At 51.7% G+C, this 22,586-nt stretch overlaps 1 protein-coding gene across 3 annotated transcripts in view; it reads left to right on the plus strand.

The window, feature by feature from the left end:
* The window catches only part of KDM2A (lysine demethylase 2A), a 770,935-nt gene that overhangs the window by 706,005 nt on the left and 42,344 nt on the right, over nt 1-22,586 (plus strand). For 2 of the 3 annotated variants that reach the window (XM_085651618.1, XM_085651620.1), the window contains one exon: nt 5,168-5,383. The exons of the other annotated variant lie outside the window; for it this stretch is intronic. In XM_085651618.1, coding sequence (XP_085507744.1) covers nt 5,168-5,383 — 216 coding nt within the window. The remainder of the gene's footprint in view (nt 1-5,167; nt 5,384-22,586) is intronic. 3 annotated transcript variants of the gene reach the window in all.

The raw sequence follows: 22,586 nt of genomic DNA on the forward strand, positions 1-22,586 counted from the left end.
TGGGGACGGTCCTCCACCCGAACCTGTCCAGCCTCCACCTCCATGCGTGGAGATTGAGCGGCGACAGCTGATGCCATTTGACTTGCCTCCTGAAGTCTGTGATGTCATTCTGGCAGCCAGGCGTCCCTCCACTAAAACGGTATACGCCTGCAGGTGGAACAGATTTGTGGCATGGTGCACAGCAAAGGCTGTGGATCCCCTTTATGCCCCTCTTTCAGAAGTTCTCCTCTTTCTTCTTTCTCTGGCCCAGCAGGCCTCTGCTCTAGGCTCCCTCAAGGGATATCTTTCAGCGGTTTCTGCTTTCTTACGGCTTCCTGATCAGCCTTCTCTTTTCAAGTCCCCTGTTGTTGCTCGATTCTTTAAAGGCATTACTCATGTTTCCTCCTGTCCCTTTCATAATGCCTCAGTGGGACTTGAACCTGGTGTTAACCTATCTGATGTGCGCTCCTTTTGAGCCACTTCATAATTGTCCTCTCCGTCTTCTGACACTTAAGACTGCCAGACGGGTGAGTGAGCTCCAGGCTCTTTCTTCTAAGCCTCCTTTCTTCTCTGTCCATCCGGACAAGGTTGTTCTCAGGACTCGTCCTTCCTCTCTCCCTAAGGTGGTAACTGCCTTTCACATCGGTCAGTCTGTTACATTGCCCACCTTCTTTCTGCCTCCGCATCCCTCAGGAGAGGAAGAGAGGCTCCACCGCCTGGACCCAAAACGAGCGCTGTCCTTCTATCTGGACTGCACGAAACAGTTCCGGGTGGATGACCAACTCTTTGTTGGCTACGTGGTGTGAGAAAGTGCCATCTTTCTTGCATGGTATGCCCCCACTTTTTGCTAAATTGCTGAATGTACTTCGATTGAGTGTACCCTGGGTTCCTGCCAATCAGGTGCCCAGGGCCTATGTTCCTTCCTTAAACCACACAAACTCCAAATTGGCAAACCCTAGCCACATGTCAGCCCCTAGTAAATGGTACCCTAGGTACCCAGGGCCTTGTGACCAGGGAAGGCCTCTAAGGGCTGCAGCACTCATTGTGCCACCCTCAGAGGCCCTGTACCCTTACACACACACACTGCCCTTGCAGGCTGAGTGTCTGGGTGCAGGACAAAACAAAGAGTCGACATGGCACACATCACTGTGTACCATGCCCATCACCTACACTGCCAAGGCATATGTCAGCCACCCCTCTAGCTGGGTGCATTACGCCTATGGTGTGGGCACAGAAGCAGGAGCCCTGTGCCCCTACAGTACCCGGGTCCATTCCTGGGCACTGTAAGTGCAGTGCTGTCATTTAAGAATACATGGTGCTGAGAGCTTGTCAAACACGAGCTCCACAGCACCATATTGGCAACACTGAAGCCTGGGAAGTTTGGTATCAAACTTCTCAGCACATTGAACCCACACTGATGCCAGTGTAGGATTTAATGTACTAAGCACCCCAGAGGGCATCTTAGAAGATGCCCCCTTACAGCTAACTTGCAATCCACGTCTGCTCTGAGGCTGCCCAGGCTGCCACACAGCAGACACGTTGCTGGACCCCTGGGTGGGAGAGCCCCTGCTCTCCCGGGCCTGCAATGATGCACATCCTGGGTGAGGTGAGAAATCTCCTCCCCCAGGATGAGCAAAGGGAAGCTTCAAAGGCATGCCGCCAGTTGGAGTTTCCCCAGGCCACTGCAACCCCCCACTCTGGCGGGAAGCTTGGCCGGAAACCCCATACAAGGACAGGGGATGTGCCAGCCTGCCCACCCCACCCCTCAGGTGGGGGAGGCGAGGTGAAACACATCTCCGGGCTCTCGCCATCTTGAAGATGGGAGGCCCTACCCTATCAGGATTAGGCTACTGCCCCCCTCCCACAGGAGAGAGGCAGGATAGGGGGTGTACCCACCCCAGGACAAGGACCCATTGGTCCCTGGCCTTCACCTACCTGTAACGCCCCTAAATCTAGTATTTAGGGGCCCCCTGAACCTTCCTTCCTCAGATTCCAGATAGAAAAACGACAAGAAGAGCAAGAAGAACAAAGACCTGCCCTGCAGCTGCTAAAAAGAGAAGAAGACACCAACTGCTTTGGCCCCAGCCCTACCGGCCTGTCGACTCTCGAACCTGCACCAGCGCGGCATCCCACGTGGCCAGCAACCTCACCAACCCCGGAGGACCTGGCTACCTTTTAGCTCTAAGCCCCTGGGACTCCCACGAGTAGAGGCTCTACTCAAGAAACCTATTTGCTATCCCTGGCACCAGCCCGGGACCGCGGACCCAACACACTCTGCACCAGCCAAGCCTGGCCAGTGCCGGAGTGGACAAAGACCCAGAGGACGACCCCACGGCGACTGTGACCCAGAGTCCGGCACCCAAGGACCCCCCCTAGACATCCCGGAAGAAGCCTGCAGCCTCAGAACCAAGTGCCACCCCAGCCGCGATCAACCAGAGGGTAAGATTCCCGACGTCAAAAGGCACCCCTGCACCCGGCGCCCTGCGACCCCCTGTGCCCAATCCCGGGGTACCCACCTAACCTACAACTACCCAACTTACCTCTCGAAGTGGTGGTGGCACCTGAAACATCCTCGTCCCCGAGCCTGCAGCCTCTTTCCAAACCGGAACATTCCCATTGATTTCCATTGAGCGCCCTAAGGCTCAAAAGCACCCTGCACCCAGCCGCCCGAGTGGCCCTGGCAGTGCCCTCTCTACACTAACCTACTTCCCCACTTGCCCTGAGTAAGTGACCAGGAGCCCAGCTCCCACAGCCGCGTGGCTTGCCAGACAGCAGCCACCAACCAAGGCCCCCCTATCCCTCATAGGATAACATTGGGCCCAACTCTCTCTGCACCCGGCCGTCCTGAAACCGCTGAGGGTCAACCAACTGTACCTACCTGACACTGGGGGACCCCTGAGTCCATGCCCGGAATTTCAACACTACCAGTCGAGTACTTACCCTTAAACCGCTAACTTCATTTTCCTCATAGGGTAACATTGACTGGCTTTTTCTTCAAAAATCTTCTAAGTGTGAACTTTTCAAAACTGCAAAAATTCACCAAAAATCAGCCAAGTGACAAAAACGAATTTACTCACCTGCTCCTAGGTGAGCTCCCAGTGCTGGATCTTGGTGCCCAGCCCTGACTCTGAAAAGTGTTCACAACTATACTTACCTCTAACTCATTTTTCTCCCATAGGAAACCATTGTCTGCTTTTCTGTGAAATTTCTTCTAAGTGTCTACTTTTGCAAATTTGAAATATTCTTTTAAAATCGTACCATTTCTGCAAACGAAATGACTTACCTGCTTTTGATAAGGACCCCAGTCCTGGGTCTAGGCACCCAGTCCTGGATTACTAAAGTAACGATAAAGTACTCTACCTGCAATTTGAATTTCTTGCCATAGAGATCCATTGAATGTTTTCTGTGAAATATTTTCTAAGTGCTAACTTTTGAAATAGCTAAATATTATTTAAAAATCATTACAGTTATTAAGTCGACTTTCATCACTTGATTCTGAATACTGACCCCAGGCTGGTTCTAGGAGCCAGACCTGGAATTCCAAAAGTAATCTGAAAAGTAATTTATTACAAATAACCTGAATTTACCATTGAGCTCAATGCATTGTTATGTTTAGGAAATAGGATTGTTTATTGCAACCAACTGTGACTGTTTACACAAATTTATTGCTTAAAACAAAAGTATTTATATTCAACCTCTCATTCTGAGAAAGTATATTTTTACCCCCTTTGTGGTTCTAAAAATAAAACAAGCATATATTTTATATATACAAATCATTGGCCTAGAGTTCAGTTATTGAGTGTGTGAAACCATATGCTGACTGAGCGTGTACAATAAATGCTTTACACTGTCCTCTGGTACTGCCTTACTGCTCGACCAAGCTACCACTTTGACCTCTATCAGCCTCTGGGGGACTGTGGACTCTGTACACCCTGTACCTATTAGGGAACAGTATATACAGAGCCACTTTCTCACACGTAGGTGCTAAGAAGGGGCGGGCAGTGCACAAGCGAACCATCTCTCGGTGGGTCGTTTTGTGCATTAAGGCCTGTTATTCCTTGGCTAAGAAGGAACCTCCTGTGGGGCTGAGGGCCCATTCCACTCGGGCCACAGCGGCTACTACTGCCCTGGGACGGGGAGTCCCTCTGTAGGACATTTGTCTGGCAGCTACGTGGGCCTCGCGGCATTCGTTTGCTAAGCATTACTGCCTGGACAGCCAAGTCCGGAGAGACGGCTTCTTTGGCCGTTCCGTTCTCCAGGACTTCCTGGTGTGATCTTGGTTCGCAGACCCACCACCGGGGTTGGTATTGCTGGGGTATCTATTCTAAGGTAAGGAACCTAACTAGCGTGTTTCTTTCAGATGAACAAGTTACTTACCTTCGGTAACGATATGTTTGTAAGAAACATTAGTTAGTTAGATTCCTTACCGCCCCACCCATCCTCCCCGTTCTGGGAACTGATATCTAGGGTTAAGGTCATGCCTTTCGTGCCCTAGATTCATGGCACCAGTGTAGGTTTCTTGCATGGCTCTGCGGTCCTGGCGCGGAAAGCTATGTACAAGAACTGACGTCAGCGCGCGATGGCGGCGTCTAAGTACTCCGAGGGGTTCACGACGGACGCGGAGCCGCAGATGACGCCTAGCGACGTGCAAGGGTATTGCTGACACATCTTTTCGTATCCAGCCTGACGCCTGGGGATATTCTAAGGTAAGGAATCTAACTAATGTTTCTTACAGATATTTCGTTACCAAAGGTAAGTAACTTGTTCAGTCCTTAAAGTAGATGAGAAGAGCACATCAGAAAAAACAGTTGCGCTTTACATGTCTGCAGAGTAATCTTCAGTAGTAGAGCTCTTGGGTTTCTTTATATAAAGGGGCAGTGCAGGGCCCATGCTGACAGTTAGATTAAGTTTTCCAGTTCATGAACTCCAAAATCCATTGATAGTTTGGATAAAATGAAGTGCATTTTAACAGACCATTTTATTCTGCAGGAACTTTGAGATATTCACGTTTTATAAATATCATAAGCAACCCCATACAAGCAAAATACAGTTCTTGGTCTTTCACTAAGCTTTGTGAGCGGAAATTAGATTTGTGCAAAGAATAAATAAAACCATTGTACCAGGTAGCCATTTTGTTTTTAATGCATTTTTGGAAAGTTGGCTTAATTTCTCCTGCACTTCTTTACAGGGCATGACAATCGCAGCAAGCTCAGGAACATGATAGACTTTCGCTTGGCTGGCCTTGACCTAACTGATGCCACACTGAGGCTCATCATCAGACACATGCCTGTCCTTTCAAGGCTGGACGTTAGTCATTGCAACCACCTAACCGACCAGTCTGTCAACCTGCTGACTGCTGTTGGATCCTCGACCCGCAACTCACTGACAGAGTTAAGTTTAGCAGGTGAGTTTCTTCTACACTATAAATGCTACAATCTTTTTATTGTAAATGAGATTTGTCATCCTGGTTTAGTTTTGAGGATTTTGCCAGAGCTAAGACTAGGTCTTTCCCCCTTACTTTAGGGCTGTCATTTCTTATGGATACGTCTAAGTGCATACTCCTCAACTTTTCAATCCTCCCAGGCACCAGACTGGATCTGCAAACTTTCTGTAATCTCTACCCTGTGCTGGTAGGTGAATCCATTGGGCTGCATCCCAGCTTTGGGAGTAATGGCAGAGACACACATAGGCACCATCCTTGTGTGCTTGTCAGGTGCAGTTTTTCTGCATCGTTCAAGGCAGATCTGAACCTCTGCTCCAAACTTTGTCATCGATTTATTGACTTCCAAACTTCTTTTTCTGACATACTACAATCATAAATCCTAAAACTACAGGATGTAAGCTGTGCTTTTGCCTGCGAGAAGAGAATGTTGGTAATAGGACCTAGACGATGTCCGTCTTGGGTAACTTGGTTCCAAATGTAACTTAAAGGCATATGACTAATGTTCCCTGATTCATTTGAAGGCCATCTGGGAGTGAGACGAAAAACCTCTACGTCACCAAGCACTAGAACCTAGGGCAGGCTCTATTGAAATCTCAAGACCGTTCCTGGTCCCATTAGCTATCCTCCAGCAAATCCAAGACAAACTTTGAAAACCAGTCTCGACACAAGCACATTGTGAGAAAGTGCCATCTTTCTTGCATGGTATGCTCCCACTTTTTGCTGAATTTCTGAATGTACTTTGAGTGTGCCCTGGACTCCTGCCAATCAGGCGCCCAGGGCCTATGTTCCTTCCTTAAAGACCTAAAAGCCAAATTGGCAAACCCTGGCCACATGTCAGCCCCTGGTAAATGGTACCCTAGGTGCCCAGGGCCTTGTGACCAGGGAAGGGCTTCTAATGGCTGCAGCACTTGTTGTGCCACCCTTAGAGGCCCTGTACCCTAACACACACACACTGCCCTTGCAGGCTGAGTGTCTGGGTACAAGACAAAACAGTCGACATGGCACACATCCCTGTGTGCCATGCCCACCACCTACACTGCCCTGGCATACATCAGCCACCCCTCTAGCTGGGTGCCCTATACCAGTGGTGTGGGCACAGGAGCATGAGCCCTGTGCCCCTACAGTGCCCAGGTCCATTCCTGAGCACTGTAAGTGCAGTGCTGCCATTTAAGAGTACATGGTGCTGAGAGCTCATCAAACACGAACTCCACAGCACCATAATGGCAACACTAGAAGTTTGGTATCAAACTTCTCAGCACATTAAACCCGCACTGATGCCAGTGTGGGATTTAATGTACCAAGCACCCCTAGAGGGCATCTTAGAGATGCCCCCTGAAACCTAACCTACAATCCACGTCTGGTCTGGGAGGCTGCCTAGGCTGCCACACAGACATGTTGCTGGACCCATCGGTAGGCGAGCCCCTGCTCTCCTGGGCCTGCAACAATGCCCATCCTGGGCGAGGTGCTAGATCTCCTCCCCCAGGATGGGCAGGGGGAAGCTTCAACGGAATGCCGCCTTGATGAGCTTCCCCAGGCCACTGGCAGCCCCCACTCTGCGGGAAGCCTGTTCGGAAACCCCAAATAAGGACAGGGGATGTGCCAGCCTTTCAGGGCCTTCAGTAGGACTTCCACTGGCAGGTCCTGCTGTGACACCAACTAGCCCTTGGCTCCAGAGGCTTGGGTTCCAGGCTACACCCAGATTTGGTCATCCAATCTGGAAGCGACTAGCGGTATATTAGCTGATGTTGTGCTATGAAAGCTTGTGGCTTGGGAAGATTCCTCTCCTTTTCCTTTGCTTCAAAGACGACGGAAGCAGACAATGCCCTCCTATTTATGCTGGCCTCTGCCCTGACCTTCAGAATACCATTGGTTTGGGCACTTTATGAGAAAGTGCCTCTTTGGCATGGTTAGCCGTGGGATTTATTGTACCATTTACCCAATGGGCACCTCAGAGGTTCTCCCCCAAATCCCTACCAACCCTGGTGTGGTCTCTGACAGGCTGTATGCAGCCAGCCACCAAAAGACATGTTTCTGGACCCCTAGGTGGAGAGCCCTGCTCTCTTTTACCAGAAACCATGCACATCCTCTGCAGGTGTCACGCCTCCTCCCCCAGGATGGGCCAGTGCTTGAAGAGTGAATCGCCAAAGACCTGCCGCCTTTGCAATGTGACCCTCAGCCTCTGGTGCTAGCAGCAGGTGGCAGCCCCTGGTTTACACCTCTACTTTGGTTGGGAAAACCGGTGGCAAAATTTGTAAAGATAGGTGTGCCCACCTCTGCCAACCCCATCCCTAAGGGGTGGGGGGTCGAGGTGAAGCACACGTTTCAGTTCCCGCCATCCCCCAATCCGGGCTAAGTCCATGTCCCTAGGTGAGGTGCCCATTGGCCCTAACTGCTACTCCCCTAAAACGCCTGCTAAATTTAGTATTTAGGTGGCTCCCCAGACCTAGGCGCTAGATCTGCGACGACCTAAGAAGAAAGACACCCTGCAGCAGAAGCCAGAAGACAACTGCCTTGTCCCCAGCCTACTGGCCTTTCTCCAGTTTCGACAAAACCTGCGACCTGTCTTGCAGCAATTACCTCCAAAACCCCTGGGGGGACTGTTGCCTTCAATAAAGACTTGAATCTCACTGGGACCACAAACCTTTCCAGAAGAAACAGACTCCAAAGACTCCAGATCTATGTCCCCAGCCCACTCTGCACCCGACACCCACAGCCGGAGTCTGAAGTCTCCTCAGCAATCCTGGCATTTTCTTGTCCAGCGTTGGCTGGCCTCTCCTGCCCTCCACGAAGGCATCTGCAGTGTGAATCCACAGGCTACCCCCCACTGCGACTGGCTCCGGTAGAAGATTCGACATCCAAACGCACCCCTGCATCTGAAGCCCCTGGGCCTTGGTAAGCTGAACCAACGGTGTTCCTACGACCCCCTACATCCCAACTTACCTCTGCTGTTGGTCTTTCCTCATGCAACCTCTGGTGCCATGCCTGCAGTCTCTTTGCCGTCAGGAAAATCCTCTTTGAAAAGCATTGGTCGCCCGACATCGAATTTGCACCCATACTGACTGAAATTTTGCAACCTTGACCATCCACTATTGAGCCGTTACTGCCATTTAACTAAGCCCTGACCAAGGTTCTTAGGGCGACCTGCTCCAAACCTTGTTCTGTAGTAGGGGATCTCTGTGTATAGTCATAATCTAGGGAATAGTCCCGCCCATGTGCGTGGACCCCGGAGCAATAAAAAATAATCTCTAAAAGGTGACAAATCATGCAGACCTGCATACACCTTTAAGAGAGAATTTAATTTAAAGACAGATAATGCAGCCTATACCCACAGGCTACACTGTCCAGTACTTCAACTAGAATTCCACCAACATCCACAAACAGCCCTGCCTGTCTAGTTTTTCTCCACAAAGGAAAAAACCCTGCCTCTACCAGCAAAAGCCTCTGGAATTATAGAGAGGAAGGAGAGGACAGACAAGCCCCATAGGCTGCCATTATGTGGCTTGGAACAGGATACTGTGCCTTTAAGAAAACTTTCCAGTTTTCCAGAACTTTTCCCAGAATGCCCAGCAGGTCCCATTTACTTTCAGTTCTTTTTTCCGGCTCCTGCTAGCAGGACCCTGGAGCATTGAGCTCTCCCCTTTTCAAGGGTTTAATTGAGATTTTGGCAATTTTTGTCACTTTTTCTTGTGTTTAGTAGCTGGTACTGTCAACATGCCTGGCTTGTTCGACAAGTGCCCGGAATGTGGTCGAAAGAAGGCTAAAACTGATCCACACGAGGTGTGCATAGGTTGCCTTCCCCAGTCCCACGTGCCTGAAAGCTGTACCATCTGCCACTCGTTCTCTGCCAGGACCCTGAGGGACAGAATGAAGATCAGGCTTCAAGTTCTGGAGGAACGAAGACTGAAGGCACCAGGTGGGTCTGGAGGGGCTGATTTGGCCCATACTGAGGCCTCTGGGGGGCTCCCCAGGGGCAGGAAGACCAGTAAGCGCTCCCACTCCCCGTCGAGGGCGTCGACGGCGACGTCGTGGAGGATGACCACCGTCTGTTCGCCGTTCCCCCAGGGCTCTGGGGAGATGCGGCGTCGACGATCGCCGTCGAGGGACTTGAATAGGCCGCCGTCGACTACGTCGGCGACGACGCCGTCGTCGGCCCCGTCCAGCGGTCGTCGTCGAGATGGGACCCGGCGTCGGCATTCGCCGTCGAGGGATCGCAACTCGCCGTCGATGAAGAGGAGAAGGAGATCGACGTCGAGACGCTTGAGGTCGCCGTCGAGGCGAAGGTCGCCGTCGAGGCGAAGATCGACGCCGAGGCGAAGATTGGCGTCGAGGCGCAGGTCGCCGTCGAGGCGCAGGTCGCCGTCGAGGCGCAGGTCGCCGTCGAGGCGCAGGTCGCCGTCGAGGCGCAGGTCGCCGTCGAGGCGCAGGTCGCCGTCGAGGCGCAGGGTGCCGTCGAGGCACAGGGCGCCGTCGAGGCACAGGGCGCCGTCGAGGCGCAGGTCGCCGTCGAGGCGACGATCGACGTTGAGGAGAAGATCGACGTCGAGGAGAAGATCGACGTCGAGGAGAAGATCGACGTCGAGGAAGAGAGAGTCACCGGGATCGGTGTACTCGGTGGTGTATACGCCGCCTCGGGTGCCTCCGTCGCCTCCTCCTCTCCCGCCGCCTCCACCACCTCCACCTCCACCGCCGCCACCACCGCCACCTCGGCCGCGGGCGCTGCCTCCGCCGCCCCAGCCTCTGTCGCTGCCACGCACCCCTGTGGGGCCGCCGCCGGTTCCTCCGCGGTCGGTTTCCCTTCCACGGTACCCGACTCCGCCGCAGGGGACCCCGAAACCACGACGCCCACGGTCGCCTGGACCAGCGAGACCGGCGGACAGGCCGAAGCCGAAGAGGTCGCGCTCCCGCTCTCACAGGAGGAGAAGATCACGGAGCCGTGGACGGTCTTCGTCGGACTCAAGACGACGCCGTAGGAGGTATAGGTCCAGGTCGCGCACGCGCTCCTCGGACAGAGACCTTTCCCCGACGCTGTCGGACTCCCCGGGGACGAGGGTATCTCCGGTGGACGACTTGGTGTCTTTCCAAGAGGTGCTGTTGCGGGGGGCTGCAAAGTTGGGTATCACGGTGACGGTTCCAACACCCACGACGTCCGTGATATTCGAGACGCTTCATAAAAAAACACCTGTCTCGCCCCCTACTGCCTTTGGTACCAGGACTGGTGGAACCCGCCTTGGAGCTGTTCCTTACTCCCGCGACGACGAAGGCCGCTCCTTCCAGGCTCATGAAAAAGTACAGGGCCCCGGAGTCGGATCCGTCATTTCTGAGAGTGGACCCGAAGCCGGATTCGGTGATCGTGACGGCGGCAAGAAAACATGCGATCGCCCCGGCCTCCACGGTTCCACCCGACAAAGCAAGCCGCTGGCTGGATTCTGCGGGCAGGAAGGTGTGTGGCACCGCCGCCACCACCATGAAGGCGGCGAGTGCAGGGGCTTTGTTGGGCCGTTACGACCGGGCCCTGTGGGAGTCCCTGCAGCAATATGCAGACCTCCTGCCACGGGACAAGAAGGAGGACTTCTTGGAGACGGTGCGCGAAGGCATGCTGGTGTCGAATCAAACGATCAGTGCAGCGGCGGACGTAGCTTTATTGGCCGCCCACGCCTACTGTCACGGCGTCCTCCAGCGGCGCCATTCGTGGTTGCGCCTGACGTCCCTCAAGCCAGAGGCGCAGCAAAGAGTGGCCAACTTGCCCTTCTCGGGGGAAACCCTGTTCGGGAAGCATGCGGACGATGAGATGGCCCGCATGAAGGCTGAGGCAGAAACCCTGACGGCCGTCGGGTTGGAGAAGGCCGAGAAAAAGAAGCACCCGTTCCAAAGGAGGTTCGGGTCGTCGGGCAGAGGGCGAGGGCAGGGCTCGGGACAGCAGCAGCCACAACAGCAGCAGTTCCGCAAGCCCTTCCAGAAACGCCAGAGGGGTAGAGGAGGCCAGCAGGCTACTACCACAACCAAGGGCCCGGCCGGGTCTCGGCCCTGAGCGGTTACTTCCCCCTCAACCGTTACCCACTCCAGTGGGGGGGGAAGCATTCAATTTTTTCCGGCAGAGTGGAGAAAAATTACTCAGGACAAGTGGGTGCTGAATATTGTTTGCAATGGATACAGTCTTCGGTTTATCAGCCCGCCTCCAGCGATTCCGCCGGTCAGCTCTCGATTCCAGCTGAGAGAGCTCCAGGCGGAGGCAGACATCTTGTTGAGAAAAAAGGCGGTAGAAGAGGTACCTCTGTCTCAAAGGGGAAGAGGTCTGTACTCTCGGTTCTTCCTCGTTCGCAAGAAGGACAAGAACGAGTTCAGGCCCATTCTGGATTTGAGGCAGGCAAACAAATGGATTCGCAGAGAGAAGTTCCGCATGCTTTCGTTGCACCAGATTTACCCTCAGCTGCAACGGGGAGACTGGCTCTGTGCCATAGATCTACAGGATGCGTACTTCCATGTGCCCATAGCGAGGAAGCACAGGAAGTTCCTGCGATTCCAAGTCGGCGCCAATCACTATCCATACACAGTACTGCCATTCGGGCTAAAATCTGCGCCCCGGACTTTTTCGAAGTGCATGGCGGTGGTGGCGGCACACCTGCGGAGGAACAAGGTGTTTGTCTACCCGTATCTGGACGATTGGCTGATCAAGGCATCATCCTTCGCGGAAGCGCAAGAACACTTCCGATGGACGTGCGAGCTCTTGCACAAGCTGGGGTTACACGTCAACATGTCCAAGTCGGTCACGACTCCGGTCCAGTGCATACAGTACCTGGGGGCCTCCATCGATACGCGGTCAGCAAGCGTGTCTCCTTCGGAGGAGAGACGGTTATCACTCCTTCGGAAGGCTCAGGACTGCTCCATCGACAACAGTGCGGAAGGTGTCGTCTCTACTGGGATCGATGGCCTCCTGTATCTTCCTCACGCTCGGCTACACATGAGACCACTGCAGGAGTGTTTGGAGGATCAGTGGGATCAGAGGACAGGCTCTTGGGACGACAAGATACGCCTGTCGCTGCATGCTCTTCAGTCTCTGAAGTGGTGGTGTTCGGCGGAAAACCTCCTCAAGGGGGTTCCCTTCCACAAGGACATTCCCACGACGAGTGTCGTGACGGATGCGTCTCTCCAGGGCTGGGGAGCGCATTCCGGGGACTTGCAGATTCAGGGGAAGTGGTCTGCTTTGGAATCGACGTACCACATCAATTTCCTGGAACTCAGATCTGTCTTCCTGGCACTGAAGGCCTTCCTTCCGTCCTTCCAGACCAACTCACTGCTGATACAGACGGACAATACAACCACGATGTATTATCTCAACAAGCAGGGGGGATCGAGATCGCGCACTCTGTCGCAGGAGGCGCAGGCGATCTGGCGCTGGCTGCTGGCCAGAGGACTGACGATTACGGCCACGCATCTGCCAGGAGTGCAGAATGCTCAGGCGGACGCCTTGAGCAGGCTGATTCAGGAAAACCCCGAATGGGTCATAAACGACGAAGTACTATGAGAAGTCTTCGCAAGGTGGGGGACTCCAGACGTAGATCTGTTCGCCACCGCCGAAAACAGCAAATGCCGAGACTTCGCATCCAGGTACTACCAGCGGGGGACGCTGGGGAATGCGCTATGGATCGATTGGTCGAACAGCTTTCTGTACGCTTTTCCATCCATTCCCCTGATTCCGGCAGTGCTCATCAAGTTGTCCCAGTCCAGGGCGCGGATGATCCTGATCGCCCCGGAGTGGCCCAGGCAGTGGTGGTTCACGGACCTTCTTCACCGGTCTCTCCTTCCTCACATGCGGTTGCCTTGCAGGCCGGACCTTCTCACGAAGTTCGGGCGGCGGATGGTGCACCCCAACCTCTCGTCTTTGAGTTTGGCGGCATGGCTCCTGAAATAGTGCAATATGGCCATCCGAATCTACCAGACGATTGTATGGACATTCTGAAGGAGTCTAAGCGACCTTCCACTAGAACATCCTATGCTTACAAGTGGAAGAGGTTCTGTATCTGGTGTAAGTCCAAGAACTTTGATCCGACGACATGTAAGGAAGATGTCATCCTTCCATACCTTTTACATCTGGCGCAGTCTGGCCTTAATTTCCATTCCATTAAGGTTCATCTGGCTGCTTTGACTGCTTACAGGAAATGCCCTTCACAGACTTCCTTCTTTCAGATCCCTGTGGTCAAGGATTTTTTGGAAGGCTTGAAGAAAGTGTTTCCTCCCGTCAGACTTCCCTCGCCTTCCTGGGACTTGAATGTGGTGCTGTCCAGACTGATGAAGGAGCCTTTTGAACCCATTCACAAGGCTTCATTGCAGCACCTATCCTGGAAGGCGGCGTTCCTAGTGGCCATTACATCGGCCCGCAGGGTGAGTGAACTTCAGGCATTATGTTGTCAAGAACCTTATACTGTATTTCATGCTGCTAAGGTTGTGATGCGTACTCACCCTAAATTTCTTCCTAAGGTTATCTCTGATTTTCATGTCAACCAGACCATAACTTTACCTACGTTCTTTCAGAATCCCTCTTCGCCAGCGGAAAGGTCTCTCCATTCCCTGGATGTTCGGAGGGTGTTGAAATTTTATCTGGATAAGACCAAGGATATTCGTAGGTCTGACCAATTGTTTGTTAACTATGGCTCAGTCAGGACGGGTCTTGCGACCTCTAAGCAGTCCATTTCTCGGTGGATTGTGTCCTGCATACAATTGTGTTATCAAAAGGCTAATAAGACCTTAGGGGGTAAACCTAAGGCTCATTCCACCAGGGGCAAAGCTGCCACGACGGCTTTGCTGCGTAATGTTCCGATTGCGGAAATCTGTAAGGCGGCCACTTGGAAGTCGGTCCATACCTTTGCTGCGCATTACTGTCTGGACACGGATGCCAGGGCAGATGCTCAGGTTGGGCAGGCTTCGCTGCGAAATTTGTTCGCACAGTAGTGGTAGTGTCTTGTGTGTTCTCCACCGCTTTTGTTTTGTGGGGATGGGCTTGCCATTCTATTCACTAGATTATGACTATACACAGAGATCCCCTACTACAGAAGGAGTAGTTTCTTTTCTGTAACTCCAGTTCTGTAGTAGGGGTATCTCTGTTATAGTCATAAGCGCCCGCCCTCCTCCCCGGTGGAGAGATACTTATTCATATGTAGAATGCTACAGGTCTGGCGTGCTACGCCTTCAAAAAGAACTGAAAGTAAATGGGACCTGCTGGGCATTCTGGGATACTGGGGAAAGTTCTGGAAAACTGGAAAGTTTTCTTAAAGGCACAGTATCCTGTTCCAAGCCACATAATGGCAGCCTATGGAGCTTGTCTGTCCTCTCCTTCCTCTCTATCATTCCAGAGGCTTTTGCTGGTAGAGGCAGGGTTTTTTCCTTTGTGGAGAAAAACTAGACAGGCAGGGCTGTTTGTGGATGTTGGTGGAATTCTAGTTGAAGTACTGGACAGTGTAGCCTGTGGGTATAGGCTGCATTATCTGTCTTTAAATTAAATTCTCTCTTAAAGGTGTATGCAGGTCTGCATGATTTGTCACCTTTTAGAGATTATTTGTTATTGCTCCGGGGTCCACGCACATGGGCGGGACTATTCCCTAGATTATGACTATAACAGAGATACCCCTACTACAGAACTGGAGTTACAGAAAAGAAACTACTCCTTCTGCATCACCTATGAGCCACTCAACTGTTCTTGACCACATATCTGCACATGGGAAACGGGCCCTTCATGATGGAACTCGGGAGAGTCTCATTGTTCAGCCGAGCACAGTGATCACTAATGCTTTCCCTACTGCTCCTCTAGTAGGGAGTCCAAAAATATTAATTTAGACAAGTATGTTTCTTTCCCCAGTTAGGCCCAGGGGTCATTGAACTCTTTATGCCTATGACCATTATACACACGTCCTCTGGGGCGTTGGAAGTGACATCTTGCTCTTCTCACTGTGTCGTAAGCTGGGTTTTCTGTTACAGTAAACCCCCGCTTTTTTGCCAGATTTCTGATGCACTTTGACTTGATGTGCCCGGAGTCCCTGCCAATTAGGTTCCCAGAGCCTGTGTTCTTTCCCAAAACTGTACCTTTGTACCCCCAATTGGCACCTCTCTGGCCACATGTAGGTAAAGAACTAGAACAAGTGGATAAATATACAAAATAATATATATACAAAATTAATCATGAGATGTAACCACTAAAGTGCTAATCATATAGACCAAAACCTTGATCAGAAAAATACTTTTATTTCTTCATTTGATATTCTTTTTGTATATTATTCAATCGGAGTTTGATATAGCGTATAGCACTTAAATATATAACAATATGTACAAGTCAGCAAACAAAATACAATAAGGTTAATTCAGAAATAGATGAAAGAAAATACAAACAATATATATGTATTGATATCAAAAATCAGATAACAGAAAAACTAAATAGACATGTAAATAATAAAAACAATGCGGTAGATGGGGACTACGCGCGTTTCGGCATAACTGCCGTCATCAAGAAAACCGTCTATTGTGCTGACACTGAAAAAAAAATATATATAAGAACAACATATAAGAAAGTGGTTACATTCCAATGATTAATATACATATGCACCATATTTTTAAACAATTTACATACAATGCTCACAAAGAATGAAACTATATGGTTTGAATCAGGACAAAACAGATACAAAAATAACTTGTACAACGTTCAAATAGACACCTTAAATTGATAATTCCTGTCTGATAATGAATGAAAAAAGAGAGAGATTACACGATCCACTGAGGACACAGCGTACCTCAACTAAAGAACATTCCTCTCTGGCCACATGCAAGTACCTTGTAAAAGGTACCAGGGAAGGCCTCTAAAGGCTGCAGCACATATTGCGCCCCCCTCAGAAGTCCTGTACCTTAACATACACACACACACACACACACACACACACACACACAGCCTTTGCAGGCTGTGTGTTTAGTTGCAGAGCAATGTGAAGAGTCGACATGGCACGCATTCCTCTGTGCCAGGCCAGCAACCCACTGCCTATAGTATAGGTAAGACACCACTTTAGCTGGGTGCACTATACCACTGGTGAGGGTACAGTTGCATGAGTACTGTACCCCTACAGTTTCTAAGTCCATTCTTAGACATTGTAAGTGCAACAAAGCCATAAAGAGCATATGGTCTGGGAGCTGTCATTACGAACTCCACAGCACCATAATGGCTTTCCTGAACTCTGGGAAGTTTGGTAGCAAACCTTTCAGCATAATAAACCCACACTGATTCCCCCTGAAAACTGACCAGCCTGTGATGGGAGCCTTCTGAGGACAAAGAAACCAGTCTCCTGTAACCACCACTGCACCTGACTACTACTGCCCAAGTCAGTGGCCGACTGGTCCCAGCGAGGTCCCCACCAGCGCTTCAGAGTCCACTGTGGGGCTGACCCCTTCCAGGACTCCCTTATGTCACCTGCAGCCCTGAAAGGAGAACCCCCCAACCGCATGTGGCCCGATAAGGTGAAATCCGACTTCAAAAGACAATCCTGCATCCAGCTACCCTGCAGAAGAGAACCCGAGATGCACCTATGTTCCTGAGCCCTCCAACTTACCTGCCCAGCTGTTGATTCCTCACAGAAGTCTTCCTGGACCGAGCCTGCAGCCAAATACCAAAACCCGCAATCCCCACTGAAAACAGGGCACCCAACGCCAAAACAGCGCCCTGCACCCAGCCAACCCAGGGCCGATGTGTGTGCATCTTGTGTGCTAACTCGAATCCCCCTTTACCCTGAGCTTAAGTCCAGGAGCTTTGCTCCCACAACCTTGTGGTCTGCTCGTAAGCAGCCACTAACCAGAGGCTCCCTATCCCCCATTGGAAAACATTGGGCCTCAGCACTCTGCAGCCAGCCGCCCTAGTACCGCTGAGCGTGCATTGAGAGTGCATCCTTGACCCTGGGGAACCCTGGTTCTAACCCCAGAAACCCAACTTCCACAACCAAGTACTTACCTGCAAACCGGTAACTTAATGTTCGAGGCATATGAGCTGCAGATTGTACACTTAGCATAGATCGCCATCTGGTGTTGGGCCCGGATGTTTGCAGTTTGTTTTTCTTCTTGGACAGTCTTTGGAAGTCACGAGTTTGGTGACTCCTCCTTCGGTCCGTACTGCTCATGGGCTTCGGCTCCATCCCCAGATTTTTTTCCGCCATCGGGCTCGGATGTGATACTTCGTGCTCCGGCTTCGAACTTCTACGGTTCCAGCCTCGACGGAAAATCCTCGTTTCTTCGAGTTTCTTCATTATCATCTTCATCTCTCGAAGCGGCACTTTCTCCATCCCGTACATCGGCACCGGCCTTCGGGCCCTCCTCGACTCCGGTCCCGGCCGATGGAAAGGACTCCGTTCAAAAAGTGCCCAAAATGTGGGTCTAAATTTCCCCACACCGACCTCCATCAGGTGTGTAATCTTTGCCTCTCTCCAGAACACGAGGCCAGAGACTGCCCCGCCTGTAAGTCTTTTCGATCGAAGAAGACCATCCGGGATCGAAAAGCTCGACGCACCATGGCGCACTCATCGTCTGCAGCTCCACCGGACATCTTCGGAGACGGCGCCGAAGCTTCGGGGCAAATACACACCGAGCAGGAGGAAGACGTCGTCAGCGCTTCCGAGGCCGACGACTCCGACGTGGAGGACATCACACCGGCGCAGCGGGTCGTGAGTACTGTGCCCCCTCCCACCCCCGCGCCCAAAACCAAAGAGACTCCGGTTACACCCTCGCCAGCTGGCCTGGGCAAAACCAAGACCAAAGCTTCTATCATCCCACCTTCGGGCCCGGTGTCGAAGCCTCCAAAGTCTCACGGCAGCTCGGAATCGAGCCAGCCGACGCCCGGTGCCGAAAAACAGCATCCGGCACCGAAGAAAGTAATATCCAGCTCGACTCCGAAGCCACCGGTGCCGAAGCCTGGACTCTCGGCGCCGACCAAACACAAACACAAATCAGTCGGCACCGACGCTCCGGCGCCGAAAACTCCCTCGACGCCGAAAAAACCGGAGGCCCCCAAAAAGCATGGCGTACAGAAACCATCGAAGCCCTCGGTTCCGAAATCACCGGTGCCGACGGATGATTCGGCACCATTGGCTCTGTTTACACCAGACCCTTTACAAAAGACTCTGTCCAAAGATCCAAAGACTGGGCTATTGACTTTAATTATCAAGAAAAGACGCCTTGATACTCCGGCTCCTCCTCCACCGCCCAAACGGAAGGACTCTGCTACTTCTCCCCTCAGAGTGCCCTCCCCACTACCTCCTCCCCTGCCTCCTCCACCTCTTCCACCCCCTCCCCCTCCCAGGTCTCCGCCACCTTTACCTCATTACTCTCCGACCCCGTCCCCAGATCCGGACGACGGGGACCCGGACAATTACCCTGCGGACGCCCCAATGGATCCCACTCCACCGGGGACCCCAGACCCATGGGAGGATTACAATAACCCTGATATACCCGATATACCTCAGGACGACCTATACCCATCCAGGCCGTCTCCTCCAGAGGACTCCTTAGGGTTTCATCATTTAGTGCAGAGAGCAGCACACTACCATGGGGTGGACATGCACACTGAACCAGTGGAAGACGACTTCTTACTGGACACATTTGACATACAAGACAAATCCACATCTATTTTACCCATGCTTAAGGGTGTCACCAAGCATGCCGCAGAGGTGTTCAAAGACCCTGTCAGGGCCAGGGTACTAAACCCTAGAATAGAGAAAAAGTACAAGGCGGCACCCACAGACCCTGCATACATTAAGGGCCCTGCTCCCTTAGATTCCCTAGTTGTCTCTACAGCTAGAAAGCGGGCTAACTCACAGTCCTCAGTAGAAGCCCCACCGCCAGACAAGGAATCCAAACTCCTAGACGCGTCTGGCAAACGCACCGCCTCTCAAGCTGCAAACATGTGGCGCATTGCAAACACACAAGCGCTACTTGCGCGCTATGACAGAGCACACTACGACGAACTTGAGGCTCTTATGCAGCACCTTCCCGAGAAACACAAGCGTAGAGCTCATGAACTAATACAGGAGGGTAAACTAATTACAAACACCTCCATTAAGTGTGCCCTCGATGCAGCCGACACTGCTTCTAGAACCATAAATACCAGTGTCCTGCTTCGTCGCCATGCCTGGCTCAGGATCTCAGGGTTCAAGCCTGAAGTCCAGGCGTCCATACTCAATCACCCCTTTGACCAACAAACTCTCTTTGGGCCAAAGGTAGAGGAAGCGTTGGAAAAGATGAAAAAGGACACAGACACAGCAAAGTCTATGGGGGCACTCCAAACACAAGCCTCTAAACGTTCCTTTCGACGCTCCTCCTTTCGTGGCACAGGCAGAGGCTTCTCCACCGATAGCACCTCTACCTCCTACAAGTCCCCTCCTCAAAATACCTTTTCAAAGGGCAACCAAAGGGGTGGTTACAGAGGCAACAACAATAAGGGCACGGGCAAAACTAACACCACCCGTTCTGCCACCCCGCCCACACAATGACTTCCCTCCGCTCCCCCCAGACCATTCCACTCCGGTCGGGGGCAGACTACAAAACTTTATCCACGCATGGGAGTCCATAACATCGGACAAATGGGTGACCCAAATCATTCGGTCAGGGTACTGTCTCGAGCTAACATCTACCCCACCCAATATCCCACCAAGGCACCGTCCAATGTCTCAAGAACATTCCACACTGCTCAAACAGGAGGTACTCCTCCTCCTCCAAAAACACGCTATAGAGCAGGTCCCCGTCGATCAGCAAAATCTAGGGGTTTACTCCCTATATTTCTTAATACCAAAGAAAGACGGGACCCTCAGGCCCATTCTGGACCTCCGGCCTCTAAATGCCTACATACATTCAGACCATTTCCACATGGTCACCCTACAACAAGTCCTCCCGCTCCTCTGTCAGGGACACTTTCTCACAACCTTGGATCTGAAAGACGCATACTTTCACGTTCCAATACACCCCTCTCAGGAAATACCTCAGGTTCGTGGTGGACGGGCAACATTACCAATTCACGGTTCTCCCCTTCGGGGTCACCACCGCACCACGGGTGTTTACCAAATGCCTAGCGGTAGTAGCAGCACACTTCAGACGTCCACATATTCACGTCTTCCCTTACTTAGACGACTGGCTGATAAAAGCCGCGTCCTACCACCAATGTGTGCAACATACAAACAGCACCATCCAACTGCTCCACCAGCTAGGCTTCACGGTGAACTACCAAAAGTCCCACCTCATACCATCTCACACAAAGCAATATCTCGGGGCCACTATAGACACCTCCAAAGGTATTGCCTATCCAAACTCAGCCAGAATCACAAGCATTCAAGCCTTACGCAAAACATTCCTTCCCCAACACTCTCTTCCAGCAAGAGTGTTTATGAAGCTCATAGGAATGATGGCGTCTTGCATCTTCATAGTGCCCCATGCAAGACTCCACATGCGTCCACTTCAAGAGTGCCTAGCACAACAGTGCAACCAGGCCCAGGGTCAGCTGACGGATCTGGTGTTGGTGGACGGCCGCACACATCACTCTCTGCAGTGGTGGAACACCACAAACCTTTCCAAAGGGCGGCCGTTCCTGGACCCGGTTCCTCAGGTGATTCTAACAGCGGACGCATCGCTCTCCGGCTGGGGAGCGCACCTCCTACACCTCACAATGCAAGGTCTATGGACGCCACAGCAAAAATCGCTCCACATCAACCATCTGGAGCTCTTGGCGATCTTTCTAGCCCTAAAATCTTTCCAAAAACAGATTTCGGGCAAAGCAGTCCTCATTCGCACAGACAACATGACTGCAATGTATTATATCCAAAAACAGGGGGGGGGGGGACACTCTCCCCAGCTCTCCCGCTTAGCCCAGAGCATATGGAGATGGGCAATTCCCCAAAACATCTTTCTCCTGGCACAGCACGTTCCAGGCGTACAAAACACCATGGCAGATCTGCTCAGCAGACAAACGCAACAACTACACGAATGGGAACTGCATCCACAAGTTCTTCACCCATTCTTCCAACAGTGGGGGCATCCTCAGATAGACCTCTTCGCCACCCACGAAAACAAAAAATGCCCAAGCTTCGCCGCCAGATACCCACACCCATTGTCCAAGGGCAATGCGATATGGATGAACTGGTCAGGCAGATTTGCATACGCCATTCCACCTCTCCCACTAATTCCATTAGTGGTAAGGAAGCTACAACAACACTCCCTCACACTCATTCTAGTAGCTCCAACGTGGGCCAGGCAGCCGTGGTACACCACGCTACTACAACTATCGGTGGTACCACATCAAAAACTGCACCTATCCCCATGCCTCCTAACCCAGAACCATGGAGAAATCAGGCACCCGGACCCAGCTCAGCTCAACCTGGCGATCTGGCTCCTGAAATCTTAGAATTCGGATACCTTAACCTTCCCCCTGATTGCATGAACATCATCATGGAAGCCAGACGTCCTACCACTAGAGCATGCTATGCCGCAAAGTGGAAAAGATTTGTAATTTACTGCCGTAACAATACAACCCTTTAGATGCATCCATACAGCACATCATATGCTATCTGCTCCATCTTCACAGGTGTAACCTGGCATATTCATCCATACGCCTACACCTAGCAGCGATCGCTGCTTATCTACAAAACAGACAGCATTTATCACTGTTCAGAGTGCCCGCTATTAAAGCCTTCATGGAAGGCCTTACACGAGTAATTCCTCCCAGGGCACCACCTTCCTCTGTATGGAATTTAAATTTAGTTCTTACACGACTAATGGGTCCGCCCTTCGAACCAATGCATAAATGCGAGCTACAGTTTCTCACCTGGAAAACAGCTTTTCTCGTAGCTATCACTTCCCTTAGAAGGGTTGGTGAAATACAAGCGTTCACTATACAGGAACCCTTCATACAAATACATCACAGCAAGGTCATACTTCGCACAAATCCGAAGTTTCTGCCCAAGGTCATTTCCCCCTTCCATCTCAATCAATCGGTGGAATTACCTGTCTTCTCGCAACCTCAATCTGTTGCAGAAAGGGCCTTACACACACTCGATGTGAAAAGGGCTTTGCTATACTACATACAAAGAACGCAACCCTTCAGGAAGACTAAACAATTGTTCGTTTCCTTCTCTCCACCACATAAAGGCAACCCCATTTC

The sequence above is a fragment of the Triturus cristatus genome, chromosome 4_1 (genome assembly GCF_964204655.1).
Source record: "Triturus cristatus chromosome 4_1, aTriCri1.1, whole genome shotgun sequence".
Taxonomy (NCBI): domain Eukaryota; kingdom Metazoa; phylum Chordata; class Amphibia; order Caudata; family Salamandridae; genus Triturus; species Triturus cristatus.